At 36.0% G+C, this 12,610-nt stretch overlaps 1 protein-coding gene across 3 annotated transcripts in view; it reads right to left on the minus strand.

Moving 5' to 3' along the window:
- LOC149556030 (UDP-D-xylose:L-fucose alpha-1,3-D-xylosyltransferase MGP4-like) overlaps positions 1 to 12,610 on the minus strand; it is a 71,896-nt gene that overhangs the window by 53,688 nt on the left and 5,598 nt on the right. For all 3 annotated transcript variants that reach the window (XM_089830144.1, XM_089830143.1, XM_089830142.1), the window contains one exon: positions 1,133 to 1,348. In XM_089830144.1, the coding sequence (XP_089686270.1) occupies positions 1,133 to 1,348 (216 nt within the window). The remainder of the gene's footprint in view (positions 1 to 1,132; positions 1,349 to 12,610) is intronic.

A 12,610-nucleotide genomic window follows, 5' to 3' on the forward strand; every position in this document is an offset into this window, starting at 1 on the left:
TAAATCATATGATTTTATGATACTATGTGACAATCTAAATTTATCTCATGCTTCTAGGCTTCAAAAATATGTGTGTGTGTGTGTATACATATATTTTAATTTATTTATTTTTTAAAAATTTTACGTGTTTTTGTATGAACAAACCCAACCCCCTTTCCAAAAATTTTCCATACAGGAAAACTGGTTCTTCACACTCAAAGCAGTAACTTCAGTTTATGATTTTGGTATAAGCTAACCTTTATTATTGATTGGATATAGAGATGTATATTTGTATATGTTGTTTCTATTATGATTGTAGGATTCAAATCCAAGATCACAATATTTGAAGGAATATCTACTTGGTAAGATGTAACCCTGACCCTAATTTGTGCAATTGTGCTTCTGGGGCAAATAGAAAAGGGATATCACAGGCATCAACGATTTTGTGGATTGAATGTAAAAGGTGTGAAAGTTTGACCATTTTGGAACATAATATCATGTACATACAACTACAGTAAAGCTATTTTGAGATTTATTACTATCATTGCTGTTCCTTCCCTCACTTGATTCATAGGTTTGTTTTGTTTGAGGAGACATTAATGTTTAATACAATCAAGTGTTAGGATACACCATAGATAGATCAATGGTTTGTGTGGCCTGTACTTAAGAAGCATCACAACAATAATAACTACAAGGTAAGGGAATCCCACAAAGCGCAACAGATAATGCCAAGCAATCTAGTACTACACAAGGGATCACTTAAATAAGGACTTGGAACCCAAAGGCTGGGCATAATCATCTTACACTATCTTAATTGTGCACAAGATAAACACGGATGGAAATATATTTTGACTTGATAGGTATCCATCTTCAGTGACATTGTTACAGAGGAATAATAACCCTATCATTTAGGTTTCTAAAATTATATCAGTATGTATCAGTAGAATCTAAAACTAAACAAAGTGTCCTCACCAAACGAGCAAAATTTGCTATACAGCTTACTAAACTATTCATTTGGTTATGCACAAATTCAAATTTATCAGTTGTAAAGAGTATTATTATGCGAATATAAGGGAAATTATAACATTTCTTGGCTTTATGACTGCTGCAATCAAGATTTAGTATAGATTGAAGTAATGGTATAGAGTAATACCTGGTCAGCCGTTTTATTTAATGCCCAATTGAAAGCAGGCTGGTCATTTGTCTTGGCAGTTCGTAACCACGGCTGCGTTTCAAGTTCTTCAATCCATTTTTTCATAACAAGTTTCGCTCTAGGTGTGGGACGCATAAAGATCATGCAGCTGCAAATGTAAGTACGTCCTTTCTTACCCGGAGGTGGCAAACTATTAGAATGGTTCAGTGGTTTCACCTGACAATTTGAAAAGCTTAACAGTTAAATATAAACCTGGAAACTTAGAAATCACACTTTTCTAAATAAGTTAATACAAACAATATTCTTAAGCACCTATTACTGAATAGACATCCCAGAACAAATGTTCTCGTCAAAGAGATATAACCTACAGATCCTGTGTGAGCAATACAGTAGTTATAGCTAGCTTTAGGAAGCTTTTAAATATGACTTTCATCTCGGTCGTTCTTCATGCTAGACAGTTCAAGATCGGGTACTGTTTCCATGTCTTCCCCTACAACTGATTAATTTAACTTTGACATTTTAAACTACACAATATTGTCTGTTCACAAGAAAATCAGAGTGCAAGAGTAATATAAATTGTTGCATGAGGACATGCCACTACCCTATAAAACCATCCTGAATGCCCAAAACGTTTTGGACAGTCAGAGACGTACCTTCAGCATCACCTTTTTTGAAAACTTTTCCTCACATTCCTGAGGCATTTAAGGATTTATTAGGCATCCCCAGGATGTTTCTTGTTTTGGGGAGCTAATTGAAAGTTGGGATATCTCAACTTCATATGAGCAAAATATTGTACACATTTATTTCATGATCATTGATAATATAAAAAAGAGTTACTCATATATACATCATATAAGGTGGATAATTTCTACTGTTTATGTCTATGACCACTGATAGCATAACTATCAGATATTCTTATTTATTTTGATATTTCACTTTATTGTTCAATGTTCCCTGAAATATATATTAATGATATCTGCGTTTCAGCTCTTATACAGTTAAAAAATTTAAGATATTTAAGAATTTAAATTAATGCGATTTAAAAGTTATAAATATGTTCTTTTATAATTTTCAATTTCATACATTCATAGAAATAATTTATTTAAATGTTAAACACAATGAAAAATATCATATCATATATCAAAACTTGCAAAGGCTGAAAGTTTCAACAAAATGAGAAGTTAAAAGACTTAAATATCACATCATATATCAAGATTCAAATATCATTGCATCAATCCATCATATAATGTCAGAAGACTCAAAAGTCTCAAATGTCAAATTCAAAATGAAAAGAAAAATAGTATGCTGCTGCCCCTAAGATTTGGTCTGAGAATACAAAATATTCCTCAGATTTACACTCTTGATCTGCAGATTTTCGCCAAAGACTTCTAGAATTCACTGGTAACTATGTTCACATTTTAACAGCAGCCAGAGAAAATGATTATTCACTTGAGCCAATCTTTACACAACTTGCAAGGAATACACAATTTGATATTTTGATCATATGCTTAAGGTTTGATAATTTTTTAATTTTTTTTTGGCTCTATGGAAGTTATCCCCATGAGCTAACCCGGCAACCAGCAGCTCTTATCTTGGGTACCTGTGCGAGCTAGAAGTAGACTAATCCCCCCAAGGGTGAGATCGTCCATCCTCAAGCTGTCTCACCTCTTCACCTCACGAGCAGATTTGAACCTGAGACCATGGGGAACTAACAATAACCTCAAGACAATTCTGCTAGCCATGCAGACATCTTAAGGTTTGACATTAGTAATAACATATTCTAATATTTTGAGTTGCCCTGAGGTCTGGGGCCCACATGAGATCAAAAAAAAGCAAGTATTTTATAAAACTATCTTACTTTTCTCCTCTTGCTGCCGGAAACGGCAAACAGTCCTCTGGTTTTTTAGGGGGTGGCTTGGCTCTCCCCAACCATTCCACGGACGATCAAAGTTGCTAAAACTTTTATTGACCATCCCCAAGTTTCCGGGACAGTTTCCAAAAAAATTGCTTCATTGGGGACAGCTTGTAAACATTTCCAGCCATCCCTGAAACATGTTTCCATGTAACACTGATAATTACTGAAATTGATCTGCCTTTATCATCTCCTCAAATGAAACCATCTCCCCTTCATATCTTCCAATGGGGGAGAAACACCTCTTCATCATGTCTGCTATTTGCAATGGTCACAACCTTTCATAGTTACACCCTTTGAAAGAGTCACAATCCTTCATAACTTTTGTCTTTTGAAGGAGTCACTCCTTTATTTTCTTCTCCATTATTTCTTTCTTGATTCACACCTTCAAACTATGCATTCTCTTTATACTTCTTTTAAGTCTGCATATACTTTCCTTCTCAGTTCGCATCAGCATATTCTTTTATCTCTGCATATACATTTCTTTTGTATCTGAACATATTCCTCTTCTATATCCACATATACTCTTCTGCACCCATGAACACACTGTGATTCTCCCTGATCTTTCAGAATTAGGAAGGTTTATTTTATTCACTCTTTCTTCCAGGTCTTTTTCTTGTAGTGCTTTTCTTTTCTCATTAGAGATCGATTTCATCTTAGCATCACAATAATCCTTAAAAGAGATATCCCTTCTACACTTGGGGTCAATTCTAGAGTACGCATCTACAATGTCATCAATACTATTCATTAAAGGGGTGTCTGTTTCTTCTTCTTTCCCAAGTTGATCCCTAGGTAGAAAGAGGGGCCCTGTTGGCCTAGTATTAGGCATTCTAGGAGAACCATTATGATATGTTGAATGGTCAGAGTTAGTATCTCTCCCATTATTACTCACATTTTGAATGGCTTGAAGGAGTTGATTTGTTCTTTCTTTCCTCTCATTCTGAACCATGAGGGATTGGGTGGTTTGGATTGTTTGTTACATGAAATCCCTCAATTCAATGCTCATTTGATCAGTCATGGCATTAGTGAGTTTCTTTTTCTCTCTTTCTAATGCTCTTTTAGCCCTTTGGCTAGTTTGCATCAACTACCTCTCACAAGTTGATAGGAAAGAGGCTTCGATGCAACTTGTAATGTCCCTTTCCTAATTTGTCCTAAAATCACAATTGCACAAGAGTAGGGTTGCATAGTGTTTCCTTCAATTGTGTAAGCCATAATTTCAAATCCTACAACATTGTTAGTATTCATTTATAATCATATAGCCATAGTTAGATTTCTTTTAATTAGCAAGAAACATGCAAATGAGAGATGTAGATTAAATCAACTGATCACTACAATTAACTTCAATGTGATTCAACTATAGAGATAACAAGGTGAGATGGTTTGATAAGTATAACATAAAAGGACAAATGGGGATTGTAATAAATTGTGAGTTCCATATACAGTAATGAACTAGGCCCTATATCCTTTTATGTTGCCTTGGAAGGAATACGATCCACTCAAGCAATGGTTTCTTCACCGTTATGCAATTGAGAAGGGATTTTATGAATGTAAATTGACTACGAAATACAAGATGTAGGGTGAAATGAAGAACAATGTTAACTTTCAGCATACACAAACTGACACAGAGTTTATAGATAAATTTTGCCATCAGAAACAAAACCTACAAATTGTAGATAAACCTACAAATTCAATTTGGAGCTAATCTGGAGGGACTGGGTTGACTGGGTCAGCCTATTCCAAGGATTAGGTCGGCTGGGGTCAGCCTATTCCCTACACTTTTGACTATAGTCTATTTTCAATTGGAGACTATAGCCGAGATCTTGTACTTTTTAGATTAAGTCCTAAAACTAGTGCCACCTAATCCTACATATAGAAATGACAAAAATTGTAGGGTAAAGAGGGGTTTACCTTGATCAATCCCTGATTGAGGAATCAACCTTGAAATTGAAATGAAATAAACTTGAATTTAAGTGTACTGGTATACAGAAGAGCCTAGATCTGAAAATGTAATGTTTATACCTTCACAAATGAACTTAAAGTACTAATGGCTATGAAGATGCCTGAAGTGGTCTTGAATGATACTGTAATATCTTGAATTGTTGAGCAGAATCAAAGACGTCTTTCACAAATGCCTAGATTTGCAAATACTCTTCAAATCTCCAATGTTGTTATGCTTGATGTTGCTTGCCTTGAAAAAGGATTAATTCGCATTAATAATCATGTGCTTGAGAGAAGGGTCTCCTCTTATTGGCCTTTAATGAGGGAGAGAAGCATGCTACAATGGAGAAGAGTGCCTTGAGAAATGCCTTCGATGCTTGAAATATGCCTTCGAATGCTTGAGATGAGAGAGATCTTGAACTTCCACTTGAGTTTACGACCTTTTATCATGTTACGTATATGCCCAAAAGAGGAGAGTTAGGTTGCTTATATACCTCAAACAAACATTTTAAATCTCAAAACTAAAAGAAAGCTAACAAAAATTTGAATTTCCTACTCTACCATAAAGATCATTAAATGGTCCAAATTTTGACGGAAACATTGGAGAATACGCTAACTACATCAACCTTCTCACTCCTAAGAGCGCCAAAATTCAAACCATGTGTCCTAATTTCTAAGGGGATGCTGAATGGAAAGCTGAATTGGGGCTGGATCAAGCATAAGAAGCACTGAGACCCAAGAACACTAAAATAGGACCTATCTAAGCATCCAACTATGAGTGTAGTGGAGGATGCTACAATGACGTGTCACAAAAACCTCGTACCCTAGGCCCAAGAGCGGATATATCATCCCTCTTGGCCTCATGTGATGCGTGCCATACATGTGAGGTGGTGTACCTAACGTGGGGTCCTATGGTCATTTCCCTCTATCTAGTCACCCCTAACTTGTCTCAACTAATTGAAGGTCCATTCTCATGACACCCTTCATGCCTTGAAAGTCTACCCTTCCTAAGCCCAAAGGCAGTCCATCTTGTCGCCCTTTAGCTCCATGGGACTCCTTAGTCACAGCATGGGGCCACATGCTTAGAAAGTGACCTCATCATCATTTCCCCATAATGGAAGTCCTTATTATTCTCATCATGGGTGATCACAATCAGAAATTAAAACATATATAGTATTTTATCAAACTTATAATCTAATATGCTCATATATTAACTAAATGATATGTAAAGAATCATCAATTTTCTCATTGTGCCATAATTATAAACAACGACATAATTAGCCTTAAAGCCTACCATTGTATGCAATTTGAGCAATCATACCTAAGTTTTAGTATTAAAAAGACATGGATAAACTCATAGTGTTGTAACTTGTATCTGCATAAGGAGTTTCTCATACCATATATGGTTGAATGTTGGATATGAGATTGTGCAGAAGTATATCTTCCTCTTATTGAAGTTTTTCTATCTTAATCACTAATCTCGGAGAGAATTGTACCAATCCCCAATTTATACCTTGGGGAATGAAACAATGGCAACCTTTGACGGTAAGAGATATCTCTCTCTAATTGTTCCTCTTCATAACAAATGCAAACGCTACCTTACAAATTATTGTAATACTTCATAACTAAATCAGTTTTATGTTAACATCATGAAATTGTAATCCATTGTATCTTCCCATTGTTATGAATATAGCTTAATGAAAATTAATTTAAAATTCATTGATACGGATGCTAACATCAGATTTGATAATGATCGAGGGTGATCATGACTAGTGTGATCACATCATCAAATATATCAAACAGAGCAAGGTATTGTGATCATTTTGCAAATGTGGACTTAGTATTTTATTCAGGATTGGCTTTGTTCATCAATAGGGAGAGCTCCAACAGATTCATCAATTATGACCATCATTAGTCTTCACACACCAGCAGCTATGTTGCTTATTTGACGGGGATATAACAAATCTAGCTTCTCAACTTTCCTTTCTTTCCATTCTTGTTGATTTCACCCTTTTCAACAATTCCCTTAAACTCAATCTCAGTTTTAAAAGGGACTAAATTCCTACTCTCAACCAAATCTATTATTGAGCATAATCCCAAAAGGGCATATCAAAGGCAATTTTAGGTTTTCATGACCTCTCGAACTCCTTTTGCCCTCAAGGAAAGTTAGAGTCTTATACTACTTGATCCATAAACCACTTGGTTGATAACCCTACTAATGCACTAGCAATGGATATCTAAAATAGTTCAACCCCTACTATTCTCCTTAGTGTTATTATTATTAATAATAGTTAAATAAGTGAAACAACATTAAAAGTTGAAATGACAGAAGAAAAATGTAGTGATAATACAAATCACATGACACGCAACACAAATCCCTCTGGAGAGAAACATAATTGGGTGATAAACTCTAGAAGGGCTATGTAGTTAGCAACCTATTACTAGTTCCAATCTTGTTAAAATAGAACGTCAACAATGCCTTCCAAGGAGCTATCCCAGCTATACACAGTCTCCTATATCTCTACTTCACTATTGCACAACATTACCTTGCACTTCTATCTGTATTCTCCTTAAATCAATATAATAATGTCTTTTAAAGCTTACCCAGTCCTACAACTATTCTCCTCAGCCTAATATACTTCTCCAAACATTCTACTAAAGGATATTGTCATTTGCAATTCCCCTTGTCATTCCAATTTCCCCATTGGAGGTGGATGGTTGCCATAGGTGATAACCATCGTGTACACAACTGCCAAGGCACTCATGAGGGGGGGAAAGCCCAACAGCCCACATGGAAAATTAAGGACTTGCTTGCCAAAATGGATGACTGTGAAAAAGTCATCAAGGAAAAGATAAACCACCACAATTAACAAACAAGATAATAACTACCTTGACTAATGAATCTCACAAAAAGAACATGTAGTTAATACAATCATAGAATCACTTCTTCCAACAGGTTAAAAGTGGTCAAACCACCTCTTTGTAATCTTCTAACTTAAAATGACTTATAACTACTTAATATGTCCTAGACTAGCCTATAGCAAATATCAATTGAGATGATCCACTCTATACACCTCATTGTGACAACCTAAACCAACAACAAGACTCCATAGACCTGAATCTCAAACCTACAGCTATCCACTTTTTTTCTGAAACACTGTAGCATTGTTGGAAGCTATACAAATTGCTCTCAATAATAATTTTAGCATAAACTTGTTTTCGTTGAGTTTTAGCATCTTCGGTAAACAGTCGTAGCACCTTTCTTGTCACTCATTACAGCCTATTGAACACCTATAGCAACTTGATGCTTAGTTATAACAGACTATTGCATCCCTATAGAAACATTTGGCATACATGTAGCAGCCTTCTAAACTATAGAAGCATGCATAACTGAGAACCTTCTAATTTGAACAACCAGGTAAAATTTTGGATCAAAAATTGTTGACAAACTAGTAAAAACACCTTTATGAAAAAATTCGTAGTTCTGCAAATTTGCAAAACCCAATCCCACAGTACAAGAGGTCATGGAATTTATTAGAAACCAATAATTAGACAATGATTTTTTTTCCAAACCTACCATCCTTCAATCAGATTGTGGCTATGCTAGAAATCTCGCAGTCTAGCAAGCAAACCCAGCATTTTGTAAGAGGTAAAGGCCATGACTTTATTCTAAAGTTGCAGTCTAATCCTAAATTTACTACCTTTGAACTTTTAAGCGTTTCTTGTTCTCAATTTCATATGTAATCCTAGATTTTTGTGTTATAGAATAAATAAAAAATAGATTGGGAATATTATGATCTAATTGCTCAAAATAATCTCTCTTGAGCCCTTGCACACATCCCCCTCTCCCTACTTTGTCTATATTTAGACCTTAGAGATTTTGCTATAGTAGACAAAGAAATTATAATTCAATTAATTGTATCCACTAATTGATATGTTAAGGAAAAGTAGTCATGACACAAGCACTAGTTTCTATACTGTACATTGCGCCCATCTTGAAATGGTTAAACTCGGCAAATTGATCATATCGCATTAAGTTTATTGGTGTAGGTCGATGTGTGAGTTTATCATGTTTAACTTCTTAGTTACCGGATTCTGGGTCTTCGTACTGATACAGTTCAGGTACTGGTTCTTCCTGGATTCTTCCTGGTTTCTTTGTGGGTTTGTCTATGAAGGGCCCACAGCAAACCTGAGCACTCAGGTTGTACCCAAGGGCAGTAGATCAGTTTATGTATGTATTTCTGATTTTTTATAACCATACTCTTTGTATCAACTTTAGATAGTGACTTGCAACAGCTTGGTAATACTATTCAAGTCAAAATTGGCCTATGTATTGCTCTTAGTCTATGACAGTAGTGAATAGCAATACACTTCAATACGATTGACGGTTAGGGATTGATCTTAGAATAATGTCCTTTTTGTAGGCATGTAATCTAAAACTATATAAGTAATACGAGAGATTTTATTGTACAAGTAATTTTATTGGCAATCATGGATTATATATATTTATATGTAAGGTAAAAAAAATTCATAACCAAATCCTGAACTTGAACCCAAATCATGAACTCAGTTTAAGTTGATCATTTGGTTTCTTTATGCTTAGAGTAGCTTGTATCTTTTCAGCTTTAACCCTTCACCGTCATCTAGCATCTTTCATCGAGCATTGATTACCATGGTGACACTCTTTACATACCATGCTCATTGGCATCTTCTCCCTGTCTATCCTTCGCCTGCTGCAACATCAAGTTTGTTGTTGATGCATGAGCACCTAAGTTGTTGGCAATCTCGCATCACCCAAAAACATTTCCTTTTAATTTCTTTGATTACTATTCATTTGGACAGTCTTTCTATTGTTTTAGCTTGCGATCGATTCGGCAGGCTCATTTCCTTATGAGATCCACATGGTGTGGTCTAGGCATCATGGAGATCCTATGTCTAGCTTCACATGGTGTTCTGATATTTCCAGATGAAGTTATCTTAAGATTGGTCTGGTCCTATACTACTTTCTTGTTCTATGGGTCAGGGTGTCAACTTACGGATTGTGTTGGAGATTCAAGGCGTGCGATGCATAATGGCGCATTGTTATATGTTGTAATACATTTCATCAAACCTCTTGTATGTTTGCACAGCACGATGAATTCATATAGGTTTGTAATACGTTACCTTTGTATAAGAATTTGATGATCGGATAAGTTGACCTGTGGCTGGCAATCAGTAATAGTTCTAGATTAAGGTAGCGCAAGGTGGTAGCACGAAGGGTGGCAAAAATGAAAGATTGTCAAAGATAGATTAGAAGCCATTGGAAAGCTAGATTTGTTGAATGTCCATATATGGAATGATCAGCTTCGAACTTGCTAATCATTGTATATTGGCAATGGTGATGTAATAACTGCATTTGTGGACCAACTTGATGATAATCTAGTGATATTCTTCCATATTGTACCTTTTCTTAAGTTTGTTTGTGCATTTCTGCTGTTGCTTACTCTTGCTGCAAGGTTAGATATCTCCTTTGGGGAATCTCTATCCTTGGCTGCATCAAGTGGTATCCGAGTTGGTTTTGTAGGTTTGCTAGTTGTTGGTGACTACAAGCACTTGGAATCAAGTGTTTCATTTGCATCTCTTGTTGTTGTGGAATGGAAGAAGTTGAGGTTCTGATTTACGTCAACTGGAGGTTAGTGCAAACTAGTAAAAGGAGGATTCACAGCTAGAAGATTGAGATCACACTTGTGAACCTAAATGTGAGGTGGCAGAAGATCAGATCTGACTTGCAATTGTGGTGGTTGCACAAGAAGGATTGGTTGGTTGATGAATTTGATAAGTTTTCTAGTTACCAGACAGACCTAGTTGCTTGAGGCAAATTGTTCATGTTGATCGATTGTTGGGTCCGATTAGGACAATCAACATTTCTAATTGGATCGCTAAACCTGAAGAATTGAAGATTGGCATCTTGGTAACAATGTCGCTTGGAAGAATGAATCCTAGAAGACTAAAGAAGATGATAGAGGATTTCATAAATGAGATAACGACTCAGACCGAAATGCTTTAGCTGGGGAAGAAGCTGAAAATCTTGAGACAGCTGAAGTTGAGATTCCTACCGAGGAGAAAAGATTGTTAAGAGATATGGGACAAATGGGTAAGAGTCATAGAATTTCAATTGACATTGCATGCTTTTCTGGTTCTTTACATCCAGAACAAATGGGAGATTGGATTAATGAACTAGAGGATTACTTTGAGCTTGAATATGTTAGGGATCCACAAAGAGTTAGGTTGGCATAGACTAAGTTGAAGGGTCATGCTCTCGTATGGTGGAAAGAATTGCAAAAAGATGGAGAAGATAATGGTGAAACTAAATTGCCCAGATGGAGGGTTATGGTCTCTCAACTTAAAGCTAAGTTCATACCGGATTATTATGAACTTGAATTGTTTAAGAAGTTTCAAAATCTAAAGCAGAAAGATTTGACAGTAAAAGAGTATATTGAGGAGTTCTACATGATGACATTTAGGTATGGGCACCAAGAGTCAACAAAGGACAAGGTGGCTAGATACATTAATGGCCTGAGACTTAACATTCACGAAGAGTAAGTATGTTGAGGATTAGTACAATTGAAGATGCTTATCAATATGCCCTGAAGGCAGAAGATAAGTTGAGGAGAAAGCAAGCTACCCTAGGGTTAGGGATAAACCGTATGTTGATAAAAGCAAAAATAAACTGGTCATTGAAGATGAACATGATCAAAAGATATAGGAAAGGAGTACAAGCAGTAAAGAATTCGAAGGCACTTGTTTCAAATGCAAGAATATTGGACATAGAGTTTTCCAATGTTCGGCAGGTTACAAAGGCTTAAAGAACCTAGTGGCACATAAGGGACAAGTTGAGAAGGATGAGCTTGTTGAAAGAGAAGTTGTACCTAAGATGGGAGAATATCTGATGTTCAGAAGAGTTATGTTGAGTAACAAGGAACTGGAGCCCAGGTAAAGAAGGCATTTGTTCCGAACTATTTGCAAATCCGGTGCCAAATGCTGCAAAGTGATAATGGATGGTGGAAGTACAGATAATCTTGTAACTAAGGAAATGATACAAAAGTTGGGATTGAAGAGACTTAAGCATCCTTATCCTTATGCGATAAGCTGATTCCATGAATCACATGAAAGAATAATGTTGGGTTAATTTCAACATTAATCCATACAGAGATGAGATACTTTGTGGTGTGGTAACATGAGCGCTTTCCATGTTTTGTTGGGTAGACGTTGGCAATATGATGTCAGTGCTAGTCATGATTGCCAAGGGATGTTGTTTCTATCATCAAAGATGGCAGAAGATTTACTTTACTTCCTTTGAAGGATGAAGGAATGAAAGCTAAGAACTAGAGCATGATGAGGACTTAGACCTTAAGTGATCAGACTGTTTTGGATCAGAAGATGAATCTGCAACAAATAGCTGATAGGATTTCTAAGGTTAAGAAGTTGCTAAAGAATTTGATGGATAGACTTGGACCAATGAACTTGAAGGCTGGTGACAACCAGATGTTACAGCAGGTTACCAGAGATGGTATTGTGGTATCAAATGAGAAACAGAATCCTGTGAGTGGATTGAACGCTGATGTGCTTAATAATTTCAGAGGTAGAGT

This window comes from Cupressus sempervirens, chromosome 5 (assembly GCF_028749045.1).
Source record: "Cupressus sempervirens isolate cs-2001-9-10 chromosome 5, ASM2874904v1, whole genome shotgun sequence".
Lineage (NCBI taxonomy): Eukaryota > Viridiplantae > Streptophyta > Pinopsida > Cupressales > Cupressaceae > Cupressus > Cupressus sempervirens.